The sequence below is a fragment of the Mus caroli genome, chromosome 8 (assembly GCF_900094665.2).
Source record: "Mus caroli chromosome 8, CAROLI_EIJ_v1.1, whole genome shotgun sequence".
Classification (NCBI taxonomy): domain Eukaryota; kingdom Metazoa; phylum Chordata; class Mammalia; order Rodentia; family Muridae; genus Mus; species Mus caroli.
The window spans coordinates 87017598-87034583 of NC_034577.1; the positions used below are offsets into that span (position 1 = coordinate 87017598).

Below are 16986 nucleotides of genomic sequence, written 5' to 3' on the forward strand. Positions count from 1 at the left end.
ACCAGTCCATTTTTTAAAAGATTTATTTATTTATTTATTTATTTAATGTATGTGAGTACACTGTAGCTGTAAAGATGGCTGTGAGCCTTCATGTGGTTGTTGGGAATTGAATTTTTAGGGCCTCTGCTCGCTCCGGTCAACCCTGCTTTCTCCAGGCAGCCCCACTCAGCTCTGGTCAACTCGGCTCGCTCAGTCCCTGCTCGCTCTGGCCCAAAGATGTATTTATTATTATATGTAAGTACACTGTAACTAAGTACACTGTAACTGACTTCAGACGCACCAGAAGAGGGCGTCAAATCTCATTACGGGTGGTTGTGAGCCACCATTACCAGTCCATTTCTTACTGTCAGGATGATCCCTGTTTAGATACCAGCGGTAGGGTACCATGCACCTCCTGCCTCCAACTTGAACACAGTCAATCGTGGAAAACAGACCTCCTCAAACTTCAGCACTACCTTCCAACTGTGGAATTCTGGGTTTGACAGCTGTCAAATTTGCTCTGGGGTTTACTCCAACTGTGGGATTCTGAAAACTTTTGATGCCCTTGGCCAAACCCTCACCACGGTTGCATCCACAAATTGCCAAGAATGGGGCTTTCTATGGGACTCGTCCTTCTTAACTCTAGCTGCCCCATTTTCTAATTCCTTGAGTGAAAAGGCTCTTTCCTCCCTCCCTCAAGGGAGCTCTTTCCCTTTTATCTTAGCGACAGCAGGCTACACTCCCAAGCCAACACAAAGAAAGAATTAATGATATATTATGTGCGCTAGTTAAGGTTTATGTTTTTCCAAACTTAACGCTCCTTGAAACACACACTACTTTACATGTATTTTTTTAAAATGTGATTTTCGAATGCAAATCATAAAATTTACCATTAAAAAGTTTTATCATCTTAACCACCTTTAAGTGTACCAAAAAGTGCTGTTGCTGTCGTTATCCCAGCCTGCAACTTGTTTGGGTTTTCTGACATCTCATTAAAGGGCCCAAATTGCCACACATTACCCCAAAACACTAAAGACACACGACACCTTTAGGAACTTGTCTTGATACCTATTTTAAAACCCAGCCAGTTTCTCTTTCTGTTCGAGTAACGCGAGACGTTGCAGTAAATGAAAAACTGCAGCTTCCGTGTGAGGCAGTGACCACAGATTAGAATCCTCACTACACCACGGGGCAGAGACTTCTGTGAGTCGCTGCTCGCTTTCTGGACCTGCGGTTTCTGGCTAGGAGGATGAATAGTTTTATTACAGGGTCCATGCAAAGATTTACATGAAATAAGCTTAACGTGATGCCAAGGACCGAGAAGACACTGGGCAAACCGGAGCTGGTGTTGTGACTACCAACTCAGAGCAGTGAGATGGATTAGGCATCTGAATAGGCAGGCAGGCAGGCAGCTTTGCTTGGTCTCCACCGCGAGGCGCAAGGGAGGGGCCGCATCACCCGAAGCCCCACCCCTATAAGCAGCGTTCAGTTGTCTAGGCAACGCGCCTCAGGGTTGCGGCCGAAGTGAAGCGGGACAACTTACTGAAGGCTCTCAGAGCACCATAGGCTGAGTGATGTCTGAGGAAGACTCGGACAGCGGGTTCACTGACTCCCAGGCGGAGGAGGAAGGCGAGCTGCCAGTCATCCAACTGTGCGGGCTGGTAGAGGAGCTCAGGTACCGGCCCGTGAGGGCACCATGAGTCTCTGAGGTCTCGGCTGTAGTTTGCAGACTACTCATATCTACGCGGAGCCCCGCGGGCACACATCGCATTACAGTGGAGAAAGAACTTGTGTTTGCCTGGTTACCCTTGCTGCTTGCCTGCTCCTGAACTGACAAGCCACTGATGGAACCCGGACAGGGTGGAGGGGCAAGGGAGCCGTTGGCCTTGCAAAGATCAGACAGGATTTAGTGAAGCTAGAGCTTTGGCTTGGTGTCTTCCTGGTGCTGGGAAGCCACCTTCGTAGTCTGTATCAGGTAGCCTCCTAAGCCCTTTTCCAAAGTTAGTATTAAGATAAACATTAACATGGCGGAGGAGTGAAAACTAAGTTATTGAAATGATATGCTTGGGGCCTTGTGGGCTGAATAAGGATTTAGGCGTGGAGATGAACTGAGGAATGATTGGCCCAGGGCTGTGTATTTTCCACGGTCTGTTTTCCATCTTCCACAGTGGGTTATCTGGATATGAGGATTCCATAATGTAGTTGAGAGTCAGTGTACAATGTATTGATATTATACAGTATTCTGTTTCTAGCGTCCAGAAGAGGTGTTGGTTCCAAACATCTGTAAATAGTTCATACCAGAATGGAGGGATTATTACTAATTACCATTGTGAGTGTCTGTTATATACCATGGTCTTGTATGCGAAACAGCCATCCTCAGAGGTACATGTTTTGTGAAGTTTCCTTGTGAGTGTCTATAACTGCCAGTCTTGTATATCGGCCAGCCATCTTAAGAGAGAAACACATTCTGAAGTTTTCTTCCTTAAGATCCTGCAGCAGAGATTCAGACCCGGGCCCATGGAAGGCTCCACCGAGAATACAATATGTGCTGAAAAGACAAGACGTAATGGCTTTCCTGTTTTCCATTTGGCTTCTGTGCTAATCTTATAATTTAGGCATTAGTTTGACAGTATGTGTAGGTCTCAATGTCACCCTCTTTCGTACATATGTGTGTGAGTATGTGCATGCAGTGAAAGGGGAAAGTTTTGGAACTGGAGATATAGCTTTAGCCCCTGCCTATTCACAGGGCTATGGGTTCAATCCCAGTACCCACCTCCCCCTCCACAACACACATTAAAGTTGGGCATGATGGCTCGCACCTTTAGTGCCAGCACCAGTGAGGTAGGTGGAGTTTTGTGAATTCAAAGTCAGCCTTGGTATACTATGACCAAAGCAACTTAAAGATGAAAGCATTTAATTTAGGGACTTACTGCTCCAGAGGGTTAGAGTTCATGATGATCATGGTGGGAAGCATGGCAGTAGACAGGCAGACATGGCGCTGGAGCAGTAGCTGAGAGCATTCATCTAACACACAAGCACAAGGCAGAGAGCAAGTGGTGACTATGAATGGCCTAGGCTTTCGAAACCTCAACGCCCACCCCCAATGACACACCTCTTCCAACAGCGTCACACCTCCCAATCCTTCCCAAAGAGTTCCACTAGCTGGAGACTAATCATTCAAATACATGAGCATAAGGGGGTCATCTCATTCAAACCGTCACACCCTGCCTCTAACAAACAAACAAACAAACAAACAAACATAAAAGGTTTTATATATGAGAAGTAGTTACAAAGTCCATAATCTTGGCATATACAAGACAAGCTAGATATGTTATCTCTGCTGGTTTAAAAACCACTGTTCAAATACGTCTTCCGTTTATGATAGACATGCAATGGAATTTCTAGACTGGAGGCTGGTGGTAAAAGAACAGAGAATCACAAGGCAAGGGAAGTATCTAGAGATGATCGGTGGGTGTGGGTAGCTTCAAGAGTGTGGCCGTTCAGAAGAACCTTTACAAATGAGTTAGATGACATCTGAAGATGACAGCAACTGTCATCAGTAGAACAAAAGCACCCTGAATCTTGTGGCTTCTTAGACTCAATAGCCACGAGATCTAAGATACTCTAGCAGAACTACGAGGCCCAAAGCTGACCTCAGGCCACAGAACCCCACGCCACTACCCTTAAAGAAAGGTGATGTTATTATACCTGTTGTGTAGGTGAAGAAAGGAAGGTACCACAAACACCTGTGTCTTACAGAAGGCCATGGGTGGCCGATGATGTACTAAATACTGATTATTCGGGGGTGCTATTCACAGAAGTCACTGATGTGCCCTCTATCTTGCAGCTATGGAAACTCTGCTCTCAAAACAGAAACAGAGATGTTCGAGAAATATTACTCTAGACTGGAACCCAGGGACCACCGAATGACACGGTTGTCAGATATTAAAATAACAGCAGCAGAATTTTCACAGGTACACAATGAAAGGTGAACAGGACTTCATCCTGTTGGCCTCCATAAATGCATATAGTGTGTGTGTGAGTGTGTGTGGCTGCCTTAGTCATGTCTTCTTGGGTCAAATGGCCACAGCACTTCCTCTCTTCTATGTTCTGATTATTTCTTCCTTTCTAGTTTCTTTCAAGTGAGTAATCCCATTCAGTTAGTAGCAGACTCTTTCTGGATACCTTAATCTATATGGGTGAATTCCTTGCAGGTTAGTAGGGTGGCACACACCTGTGATCCCAGCACTTGGGAGGCCGAGGAAGGAAGGGCACAGAGTTTGAGGTCAGCTACATCATATGACCGTGTCTCAAACAAAAACCCAAGGGCTGAGAATGTAGCTCAGGAGTAGAATCCTTACTTGTTAGACACCAGGCTCTGGGTTCAAACCCTCCCACTGAAAAAAAGAAATTCCCTCAACTGGGGAATCAGTTTACAAACCCGAAACCAGGCATGGCTGCACATGCCTTTAGTCCCAGAATTCAGGAAGGAGAGGCAAGCAAATCTCTGAGAGTTTTATGTAGTCAGCCTGGTCTACATAGTGAGTTCCAGGCCAGCTAGGGATACACACACACACACACACACACACACACACAGAGAGAGAGAGAGAGAGAGAGAGAGAGAGAGAGAGAGAGAGAGAGGGAGAGAGAGAGAGAGTGAGACCCTGTCTCAGAACAGCAACAGCAAACAAGATCTATCCAGCTACATAAATGAGTGAAGTCCTGTCTGTCAGGCTTACCTCAAAGGGCCAATCCATGTAGGTCTATTCTTTGAGGGGCAAACAAATGTACTCAGAGGTTCACACTTTCCCTGAACCACCCTCTATGGTCCATTAAGTGCCTAGAAAAGTCATGGGTTGTCTGTTTTGCTAAACACGGTGGCTGGGGCATATTGCTCTTCTGTGTTCGTCTGAAAGCACTGAGCTCTGGGATTTCCATGGCCTATAGTTGGGCTATTTCTAAAATTCCTTCCCAGGGGAGATATAAATCATAACTATCCTATCCTCCTAAGGTCCCAACACAAACCAAAGTACCCCTGCCCAGTCATCCCAGTCTATATACCCTTGCCCCTTCTAGAGACCTCATGCAATTAGAGCAGAATTGCCTACAGGTGGCTGGGAGAAGTAGTCAACGACCCTCCCTGTTCCTGATGAGGGGATGTCACAGGCCTGGTTGTGCTGGACTCTCAAAGGTAGACAGAGCTGTTCTCTTGATGGCAACAGTTCAGTCTAGAGGATCGTGCCTTACAACCCTGCTCCGCAGCATTTCTACCCTCGAGATACATCAGAGATATTCAAACTCACTGCCAAACATAAGCCTTGTGGTATTTAGTACGGGGGGGGGGGTGCGGGTGCTTAGGATGACTTGGGAAATGTCATTTCTGGCCTAATGTCCAACATTCTTTTCTTTCCCAGGCTCCACCCAGGAAACCTTCTTGTAGGTTTCAGAGCTCATTTTGGTGACTACCCAAGATTGCTTTAATCACCAAATCTTCCTTTACCCTGACTTGCTTTTGCTTGGCTTACAGTTACGATCCAGACGTAAATCCAAGGCCCGTGGAGGTCTGGACCGTACGGTAAGCCTCACTGTAGAACAAAAGCTCGAGCTTGTGCAGAAGGAGCTGGAAGACACGAGAGATGAAATACGGCACATGCGGGCTAATGCGGAACGGGACCTGCAGCATCACGAGGTACGCTCTTCCCTCTGAGTCCCACCACGCTGCCTGTGGGTGTCCACATCACTGCCTGTGGGACCTGCAGCATCATGACGTATCCTTTTCCCTCTGGGTCCCACCACTCCATCTGTGGGGGTCCACGTCACTGCCTGTCCTCGGGAAGAAACCCAAGAAGGGCAAACGGAGGACTTTTCTTTACGAACTTACCAATAGCTCTGTGTGTGTGTGTGTGTGTGTGTGTGTGTGTGTGTACAACAGTCTTTACATTTGTTTAATATAAAATATGAAAAATGTTTGAACTGTCATCACCGACCCCTATGTGCTCAACACCCAGGTATGACCTCATTGCTATAAAACCATTCTGCTTCCCCTCTCCTCACTGGGATGTTAGGCAGTGAACTCTAGATATATTGTCTAAGTATTTTATCATCTGTCTCTGAGATATGATAAGATATGATGCCCAACAGGTGAGGTGGGAGTCACAGAAGGACATAGGAACTAGCTCGGCAAATTACTTTTTTTTGTTGTTTTGTTTATTTGTTTGTTTGTTTGTTTTTCCGAGACAGGGTTTCTCTGTGTAGCACTGGCTGTCCCGGAACTCACTCTGTAGACCAGGCTGGCCTCGAACTCAGAAATCTGCCTGCCTCTGCCTCCCAAGTGCTGGGATTAAAGGCGTGCGCCACCACGCCTGACTATCAGCAAATTCTTATATTGAGGAGTCTGCTTTGGGAATCAGGACAAGTAGGGTAATGGGACCTTGGGACCTGAGAACTAGAGAGAGGGTCTTTTCTTTTCTTTTCTTTTCTTTTCTTTTCTTTTCTTTTCTTTTCTTTTCTTTTCTTTTCTTTTCTTTTCTTTTCTTTTCTTTTCTTTTCTTTTCTTNTTTCTTTTCTTTTCTTTTCTTTTCTTTTCTTTTCTTCCTTCCTTCCTTCCTTCCTTCCTTCCTTCCTTCCTTCCTTCCTTCCTTTCTCTCTCTCTTTTTATCATTCAGGCCTTAGAAAGCTGGATCCCATTGAGAATAATTTAGCAGAAAACCAGGCTAAAAGCAGCGTGTAAGGGGCCTGGTATGGGAAGACTGGAGTCTGAGTCTGAGATCAAGTGAAGACACTATTTCTTGCTGATAAATCAGGATAAAACCGATTTACTGTGTGACCCAGATGCCGTCTAACTTTAGGAGTAAAGGAGTGTGCGTGCAAGTGTGTGTGTGTTTCAGTGTTCAGTGCAGTCCATATTTGTCATAGAATATTTTATTTATTTTTTAAGATTTATTTATTCTTATTTTATAAGCATGAATGTATCTGCCTGCATGTATGTCTGTTTATCACATGCACGTCTGGTGCCCATGGAGGCCAGAAGATAGTGTCAGGTCCCCTAGGACTGGAGTTATAGAGAGTTATGAGACAACGCGTGGATGCTGGGAACATTAGGGGGTTCCCTGCAGGAGCTGCCAGCGCTCCTGCCTACCACGCCATCTCTCCAGTCCCATTATAGAACATTTTAGAAATGCGGATAAGCCAAAGGAGCATTTGAAAACCCAGTGCCGCGGCCTTAGCAGAAATAATTACTCTTCACACTTGGATCTGTCTCCCTCTAGAGTTCAGATAACTCTCTGTACACAGAAGGCTTTTCTTTCAAGAGCTATCAGATTCTCTCATGAAGTATACCTGTGGCTTAATATCTGTGTCAATATACGGCTCTCCCTTATATCACTCCAAGTTATTCCGTGGAGTCCCAGAACCTTGGATAGCGACAAACCCTATACTATATTTTCCTCTACAGACATGTGATAAAGTTAAACTTAAACACTGGGCATAGCACATGATTTAAAATAACCAATATAGAACAGCATAGTTTTAACAACGAACGTTAGTAAAATGCCAACATTTCTTTTGCATTTGGGGGCCTTTATTAAATAAAATAAGGGTTACTTGACTCCCACACTGAAATCTGCCCTCTCCCCACAGTCAATGGATAACCGGAGTCACTGCTAATCCACTAATGGGAGGGTGGCATAAATAACAGGATTCACCGGTTAAAAGATGACATGTGTCCGGGATGGGGCAGGACGGAAATCTGATCGTGATGTTTAGAATGATGTACAAATTAAAACCCGAATTACTGATTTCTTGCATTTTCTGCTTATTTACCTTCAAATGGCCGCTATGCAGACACCGAAAGCGCAGAAGCGCAGATCAAGAAGGACTTCTGTGCGTGCGTATATGTTCGTTTGCAGCGTCTGTTCTCCAAGTTACACAGCGTACAAGAGTGCTTGATCACTCCTCTCCCTAACGCTCATCTCCCTAGATTGAAGTGGGACTCTTGCCTTGCTTTGTATTAGCTGAGGTTTTTGGTGGTATTGTGTTGTTTCGAAACAGATCTCACTAGCCTCAAACTCACAGCAGTCCACCTGCCTCATCCCCCCCTGCCAAATGCTTGGATTGCAGGCACACACCACCACACCCAGGTTTTCTATGTATTTTGTATGGCTTGACCTTTAATGGATAAGGAATACTCCCAACATGGAAATAGTGGCAGAGATAACTGGTCTTGTTTTTGTTGGTTGCCAGCTTCTGTGGATGCTCTAACTTCCAAGGCATTTTTTGTTTGTTTGTTTGTTTGTTTGTTTGTTTTCTCACTCTGTAGAGCAGGCTGGCCTCGAACTCAGAGATCTGTTTGCCTCTGCCTCCATAGTTCTGGGATTAAAGTCCTGCGTCCAGTATGTATGTTTTTTAAAATAATGGTTGTCATTGATCAAGTTCTTTCCCAGAGATATCTTTCTAAGCCTAAGAAGAAGCACCTACATTGAGGCAGAAGTCAGTAGGGACATGGGCGTCCTTAGAGGAGGCGCTGTTGCGGCATTTTGGAAACTCTTCTCTCTTGTGCCGACGCAGGCTATCATCGAGGAAGCCGACATTCGGTGGAATGAAGTTCAGAAAGCAGTGCATGAATTTGAAAAAGATATTCTGAAAACCATATCCAAGAAGAAAGGGAGCATTTTGGCCACTCAGAAGGTGATGAAGTACATCGAGGACATGAACCGCCGGAGGGTGAGTTGCTCGCGCTTAAAGAGTCGCTTAAGCCCTCAGGAGACAGTCAGAGGCGGGCAGATCTCACTGAGTTCCAGGCCAGCCTGATCTACTTATTGATAATTTGTTGATACTTATTTGTAGGCCAGGGCTATGTAAAGAGACCCTGACTCGAAGGGGGGAAAAAAAGGAATGAGTTTTTAGGACAAGAATGGAGAAATGGCCCATGTGCCGCAGGCTCCCTCCACTTGCTCTGCCTCTGTTGTTACAGGGCATCACCCATCAAGACAGCAATGCCTGTGGGTCTGTAAAGGGCCCAGAGATAAACCACTCTGCAGATGTACTCAGGGAACAACATCCATTTTACTGCACGTGAGCAACCACTTCCATAGTGGTTGCCTGTCCACTGTGATTGCTTAGCCTGTTTGCCTTAGATTGGATACCTCGTGCCTACCACCAGCCTCTCTATGCAGAAGCAGCACATTAAAGCAGACTTGGAGAGTGCAGACGTGTCCACAGGCCACTACAGGCTATGCAGTGCTACTTCAGCTACCTCAGCATTCAGTGTTCTGGCTTCCGAGGCATGGTGTACCATGCTCCTTATTTGGAAGTGCAGTGTGCTAAGTAAGCTAGCTGCCAGGGCATGCCTGCATTTTCTCCTACACTCCACCCTAATGGTTCTCACATATGTAAAATATTATTATTGTTAAATTTCCAAATGTGTGTGTTTAAATTTTTTTTTAAAAGTTGTATGTGTATGGCTTTTTGTTGTTATTCTTGTTTGTTTTGGGTTTTGCCTATGAATATGCTTGTGCACCACATGCATGCATGGTGCTTGTATAGGCAAAAAGAGAATGCCAGATCTCCTGAAAATGGACTTATGAATGGTTGAAAGCGTCCATGTGGGTGCTGGGAATCAAACCTGAGTCCTCTAGAGAAGCAACCAGTTCTCTTAAGTGCTGGGCCATCTCTCCAACCCCCAGAATGTGTCTTAAGTGCATTGTTTATTAAAGCAAAAACAACAAAAACAAAACAAAATGAAATGAAACAAAATAAGACCCCAGAAAACCAGGCAGGCTGATTATTGGTAGTACCAGATTGGTTTCCTCTTGTTTGGGATTTGATTCAAGATCTGTGTGCTTCCTCGGGGAAAGGTGTGAACTAGTCGGATCTCTGCAGGCCAAGACAGGCTGCTCTCTTTTCCTCTCCTTCCTGTAAGGTGTTGGACCCAGACTGGCATGGGAGAGGAAGGGGAGTTGGGCGAGGAGAGAGCACACTTTCAGTTGCAGAGATTTTGTAGCATATGACGCACGCTAACCCGTTGAGCAGGCCTCTTAATCCTAACACACTATGAACCATAAAACATTTGCAGCCGGCCTGCCATCCAAACAGAAGGCCAAAGAGTCCCAAGACTGTGCTGTCAGTAAAGGGCCCTGCAGTAGCACCACGCCCAATGCCAAAAGCAGAAGCACTGTAGCCCTGGCACAGAGCCCACCCACTTTCCTCTGCGCCTTGGCTTCCAGTGAAATGCCATCCCAATACCAGTTTGGGCAGAATTAAGATGGCTGGAAAGAAATGACTAAATGTCACTGATCAAGTTCTGGTTTGTAGTTTCTGATTTATTATTCAGAGCAACAGGGGAATAGATAAGTAATTGGCTAAAATGTCCTCGTATTTTTTTCCTTAGGATAATATAAAGGATAAATTGTGTTTGAAAAATGTTTCTCTCAAAGTTCAAAGGAAAAAGATGCTTTCACAATTGAGGCAGGTATGTGGTTCTTTTCTTTTCTTTTCTTTTCTTTTCTTTTCTTTTCTTTTCTTTTCTTTTCTTTTCTTTCTTCCTTCCTTCCTTCCTTCCTTCCTTCTTCTTTTTTTTTTAAACAAAAGGTTAACTAAGTGTCTTAGTTAGGGTTTTGTTGCTGTGAAGAGAGACCATGACCACAGCAACTCTTACAAAGGAAGACACTGAATTGGGGCTGGCTTACAGTTTCAGAGGTTCAGTCCATTATCATCACGGTGGGAAGCATGACAGCATGTAGGCAGATGTAGTGCTGGAGAAGGAGCTGAGAGTTCTACTTCTGGATTTGAAGGCAGCAGAGAGAGAGAGAGAGAGACTGTCCCATTGGGTGTGGCTTGAGCAATCTGAATCCTCAAAGCCTACCTCCACAGTGACACACTTTCTCCGACAAGGCCACACCCACTTAGTGCCAGTTTCTATGGGCCAAGAATGCAAAACGCAGGCGTTTGTGAGGACTGTTCCTATTCAAACCACCACGCTAAGTAGTATACCTTCCCATCTTCCCACCTCCCCCTGACAATTATTCCTGTCCTAGACACTGGGCTCTTTGAACAGGTTATTTTACACGGTAGAAGAACTTGGCAGTTGTTATTAATTCATGGATCTTGAGCTGGGGAGCTGTTCTAGTTTCATCTCTGCTGAGATAAAGTTCCGTGAGAAAAAGCAAACTAAGGCAGAAAGGATAGTTTTCCACTCATAGTTCCAGGTTATGGTCCCTCATCGAGAGGGAGTCAAGGTGGCAGAGACTGCAAGCAGCTAGTCACATCATATCCACATTTCTGCACCCTTAATATACAGCTCAGGGCCCCCTGGCCTAGGGGATGATGCTACCCACAGTGGGCTGGGTCTTCCCATGTCAATTAGTCCCCCACAGGCCAGACCAATGTAGACAAACCCTTGTTGAGAACACTCTTCCTAGATGATTCGAGGTTGTGCCAATTGGACAATTAAAGCTAATCCACACAGGAGATGGTCTTGGATGATTACCCTGCTGCACCCAGTATCACTTCCCTCCTTATAAGAGAAAGGAAAGGGGGTGAGAGGAAATTTTATAAGCAGAGGCCAAAGTGATGATAATTGCGATATAGGAAGGGGTCACAAGCCAAGGAATACAGGCAGCTTCCAGAAGCTGGGAAGAACAAGGCAATGCTCGCCCTAAAGCCTCCAGAGGGATACAGTAGGGATAACATCATGATTTTAGAATCAAACCCATTCAGACCTTTGGCCTCCACACTGGGAAAGTAATACACCCACAGGTGGTTAAGCCACTGGGTTTATAGTAATTTGTTGCAACGACCAGACCAGAAGAAACCTTCTGGGTAGGCAAAGTTGAGACTTTGTGTAAACACAATTGGCTTGAATTTTAGATTCTTAGGACACATGTGTGGCTTTTTGATCAATGTGGCTGAGTGGAATCACTGAAGTGGGCAGTGATAAGCATTTCAACAGCTGACTTCAAGGGCTCCCAATTAAAGGCCGGAGGGCTGATATGGCAGCCCAAGGACCCTGAAACCTGGTCTACTGCCCATCACTTCCTTGCCCAACTTTTTTTTTTTTAATCACTGTATCAATGTGGGCTGGGATGACATGTGCATCAGAGGTAGCCATGAACCCATGGGACTAGAAGGAACATTCACACCGGGCAGCTATGGCTTGGTTGACTTAAGATCCAAGAAGACCTCGAAAAGCTGGAGCAGCCCTAATGTGACTAAGGAGAAATGCAAGACTCCCAAAATACCTGCACAGGCACAGGCTTAGAGGAAGAGTCTATGACAGTCAGTTCAGTGGGTGTCGAGGCTGTCCTAAAACACAAGCAGGACCAAGGAGGGACTGGCTCTGCTCTGCCCTTCCCCAGGTGGCCCCACCAATGTGAACTCCACACTTGAAAGTAGCAGACAGTATGGTGAGTGCCAGAGGAGGTTGAATGGTTATTTGTGCCTAGGGCTACTGTAGAAAGGAGGGGGCGACTCTAGACAAAGAAGAAGGGCTGCCCAGGGCTTCATGTTTAGGCATCATGACAAGGAGTCTGAAGTGAGGAGTATGTGGATAGCCTTTAACCTATATGCCATTGCTGGACAGAGATGACAGGGATGTGAGCCCTATCCCTAAGCCTATAGGATAATGGGGTGTAGTACCCTGAGAGGAGGGTAGGCTCAACTCTGTATAAAGGTAACAGAGATATGAGGGCCTAGAGCTACGTTGTCAGAGGCTTAGTGGTTACCCTGGTTGCAGGAAACAGACTATGCAGTGTTGCTGGATGAATGGAATCTGGATTTAAGGAAATTGTGACATTTGGAGAAAGCAGCAACCCCAGGGCTTTATGAATCTCAGTAGACTTATCGAGGTAGGAACAACAGAAGCCCCAAAGCTGGCTATGGCTCCCACAAACAAGAGGGCATGAGCTTCGTCAGGATCTAGGCACAGTTTAGAGAGGGACCCCTTTTACTAACAAAGCTACAAAAATGTAGAGTCAAACCAGGCAGTGGTGGCGTACGCCTTTAATCCCAGCACTTGAGAGGCAGAGGCAGGTGGATGTCTGAGTTAGAGGCCAGCCTGGTCTACAGAGTGAGTTCCAGGACAGCCAGGGCTACACAGAGAAACCCTGTCTCAAAAAGCCAAAACAAAAACAAAAACAAAAACAACAACAAACAAACAAAAACAACAAAAAAAGTAGACTCAAAGAAGGGGAAATTTTGGGCAGCCCTTTGTGGGGTTTCCAGGTTTAAAGTTGGATTTATTTGCTTTCTCACACAAGGTGGGACTCAAACCCACACTTTCGAGACAAAGTCTTGCCACATGGCCCACTATGGTTTCAATCCCAAAGTCGTCCTGCCTCAGCCTTCCAAGAGCTGGGATTACAGGGTTGTTCCTCCAAACCGTGTTCAAATGGCCTGTTTTTAGACTGCCTTTGTAGCTTTGTTGGAGTTCTATTTTCCCCGTGGGCAGTCTCCCTTGGCCTGGCTCTAGAGCTTCTGCGTGCTCTCCTTCTTCCCTTTTGCACTTTACCGTTGAGTCGCCATCTTTGACTCTTCTGTGGTGCCTTGGATGTGTTCCTTGAGACCCAGAGGCATTGTGTTCATTGAAGTAGCCAGCCGTAGTGCATACCGCCATGCTGGTGCCCAGGATGGCGTCACAGGACAGTGGTGGATCTCTGAGATCTCGCCAGGCGAGATCTTAAGCTTACGGTGGCCCCCTGATCTTGCCTCTGTTTGTCTTTCTGAACCACAGAAGGAGGAGGTAGGCGAGGCCCTGCACGACGTGGACTTTCAGCAGCTGAAAATCGAGAACGCTCAGTTTTTGGAGACGATTGAAGCAAGGAACAAAGAACTGATCCAGCTGAAGCTGGCCTCTGGGAACACCCTGCAGGTTCTCAACACCTACAAAGTAAGCTCCGCCCCCGGGCCAGGCACCCTGCCAGGCTTCCTAAAGCCAGCCACCCGCCCCACCTCAGGGAGGACCCCATGAATATGAGCAGCTCAGCCAGGTTGTAGGCATCTCCTGCTGCCCGCCCCCCCACTTCTCTCGACTTGGCAAAGCCTGCTCTCCTAACCTCCCCCCAACCCCCTAGTGCTTCCACAATCCTAAGGGAGGCACACCTGAGAGCTTCCCCCTTTTGAACACATGTGTCTCTACTGTATTCCCACCCTGACTTATCGGGGGTGAGGGACACAGATCTGGCTTGTTTTGAATTCCCTGGGTGACTTTTATGCACAGTGTTTGAAAGTGAACCACATTAGGGCCCCATTTAATTGAGGCATGTGTTCAGCACTCCACTTAAAACCCTGCAAAGGAAAACAGTCTCGGCTATAAATCAGAACACTACTAAATTATGTATCACCCGAGTGCAAGCCTTTGGGGAGAGAAGAGCGGCGCTATTAATAATTAAGCAGGGACCATAGACATGAATAGGGCCTGTCCTCAGCAGACCAAGCCATCTGGTCACCCTGTGAGTGATGAAGTACCGCAGTGGCCAGCAAGATGAGTGAGCTTGTCTCACCCCAGAAGCCTGCAGCCTAAGAATGGCATTCACTGAGGAGCACGGGCATTTAATTGAACGACGGAGAACACTGTCAAACCAACACAGAAAAACTGACCTGTCTTCTCCAAAGTCCATTCACACACACACACACACACACACACACACACACACACACACACAAGCAAAACAAAGTGAATTTGACTCTGACTCTGTGAGACAAGACTTACATTTTCTCAAAATTTTCCTTTATAAATTAAAAAAACAAACAAACAACAACAAAACAACCTAAAGCAAAGTTGCTGAGATTTTTGTCCAGTCATAAATTAGAGCCAGCAGGGACCTGCCAGCGCAGCATGCATACCAGTTGACCTCCTTCATCCTGCACAGCACGGAGCTATGGAGGCAGCATCTTGAAGCTCACAAGTGATAAACACGAAGACCATCCACGTTCAGATAACATCTGGACAGCTGCTTCAGGATGAGACAGGACTTCCAGGTCCCTGATGCCCAGAGAGCTGGGTAGGACTTTGCTTTGCTCTCACTGGGCCTTGACCTTATCCCATAGAGACAGCCCAGCAGCTCTGGGCCTGCCCGGACTTGTGGAGTTGGGGCAGCAGAGCTCTGGTTTCCATGGGGAAGCTGCTAGGTTGTTACAGAGCCTGTCCTCAGTAGGATGGGTCTGAGATCACAGTGTAGACTGCAGGAGAAAAGGGAGCAGCAGCCCCAGCTGGCCAGTCAGAACGCTGCCCACAGGCCTACTTCCTGTGAAGGAGAACAAAAATGGAGCTGAAGGAGCTGCACTGTGGGAGTCTGAGGGTGGGCCCGAGTAGGCACTCTTGCTTCTTCCTGTCGGCTTCTCTCATGTCCTAGTTGTCAGCTCCTGTGAGAGAAATGGAGGCAGAACAGGAGTGACTTGGGAAAGTCCGACTTCACCTGGGATTGGATGGTTGCTCTGTTAGGGGGAGTGGCTGTGCTTCATCGGGTAGAGGGACTTCAGCTGCCAGAGGCCAGGGCCATGTCTCACTCCTGGACGAGTTTCGTGTGGTCTGTGCAGTGTGCCCAGCAATAGAAAACAGGGCCTGCCCAGAGGAGGTGCTCCGCAAATAACCTCTAACCGCCAGCAGTTTGGCTGTGTATTTGGTGGTCATGGGAAGGTGAGGAGGAGCCATTTGGCACACATACCAAGCACCCAAGTAAGAGACCTTGTTGAAACCATTCAGATCAACTCCCCTCTATTGGCAAAATCCAGTGCCCATGCATGCTGGGCACAGGGCCAAATGCTCAGGGCAGAGCTCTGAGACCATACAGAGAGACCGTGCAGGCAGACACGCTTGCATTTCTTCTGTGACTCTCCTAGGTAGGTCCGAGTGTGAGTGATCTGGGGTTTTCTCTGACTCCACACCCTGAGGCCTGCTTGGTGAGTCCAGCGGGGCATACACTTGTGATTACAGCCACCAGGAATCACCCTCAACTGCCTTAAGTGACCTGGTGTCTGAAGAAGGAGAGCGTTCTAAGAGGTCCCCAGCTGCACTCACAGGTGCATACCCTGTGGAATGCCAATCCGGACAGGGAATGTGATGACTCTGGGCAGGGGGTCATTTCTGTGATGTAACTAGGTGACAAAGTTGGCCTTGAGATAAGGAAGTGTCCAGAAGGCCCAATTCATCCCACAAGCTCATCAAAAGATTTATTTATTTATTTATTTATTGCAAAAACGAAGTCATAGATATGAAGTTTAAGTGAAATTTGGGGGCCAGAAGTTCTCCATCACTGCTTTGAAGAAGGAGGGGGCAACATGGAAGAGATCCTAGGTGACTCTAGGAGTTGAATGAACTGCCGACAGTCATGAAGAAACCCTTCAGCGCTATGGCTTCAAGAAAATGCGTTCTGCCAACAGCCATTGTGCTTATGAGAGGCCCTCAAGACCCAGACACCAGCCCTGGTCCTGGCCAGTTCCTAGGTTTCAGCCTGGTGGGCTCATGGGCAAAGAATTCAACTGTGGTGTGTCCTGTGTTGTGTCCAGACTTCTGTCCTGATAAATGGAGACAAGGAGTGGCCTTCGCTTTAAGCACAGGATCTGAGGTGCTTTTGTTCCCCGGGAGGGAGCACCGGGTCTGTCTTTTCTGTAGTGACCTCAAGTGACTGGCCTTGAGTGCCTTTGCATCTCTTGGCCCAACAGAGCACTGACCGTTCTGCCCTACCTCTCACAACTGGGCAAATGTCTTCCCTGGCTCCTCTTCCCTCCTACCTGAATAGTCAGCCCTGCCAAAACAATGCCCTCACCCCTGCACCACACGCTGACTCTCCGTTGACAGGCTTGGTATAAAAGGGAGTTTATTTGGTGGAAGGGAAGGAGAGCTGGAGAAGGGGTAGAAGCTGAGAAAGGGGTTGGGGAGCAGAGAAGGATAGAGAGAAGAGAGAAAGAGGGAAAGAGGCTGGCCAGGGACATGTGGGAAGAGGGGGGGGGAGGACAGAGGGGGAGGAAGAGAAGGAGGGAAGGAAGGAAGGAAGGAAGGAAGGAAGGAAGGAA

The 16986-nt window shown here is 46.9% G+C and overlaps 1 protein-coding gene across 1 annotated transcript in view; it reads left to right on the plus strand.

The window, feature by feature from the left end:
* Positions 1–1486: 1486 nt before the first annotated feature.
* Positions 1487–16986, plus strand: part of Ccdc113 (coiled-coil domain containing 113) — a 25097-nt gene continuing 9597 nt past the window's right edge. The window contains exons 1-6 of the mRNA XM_021170598.1: positions 1487–1654; positions 3827–3953; positions 5507–5668; positions 8545–8700; positions 10367–10447; positions 13706–13861. Of these exons, the coding sequence (XP_021026257.1) occupies positions 1554–1654; positions 3827–3953; positions 5507–5668; positions 8545–8700; positions 10367–10447; positions 13706–13861 (783 nt within the window). The 5' untranslated portion in view covers positions 1487–1553. The remainder of the gene's footprint in view (positions 1655–3826; positions 3954–5506; positions 5669–8544; positions 8701–10366; positions 10448–13705; positions 13862–16986) is intronic.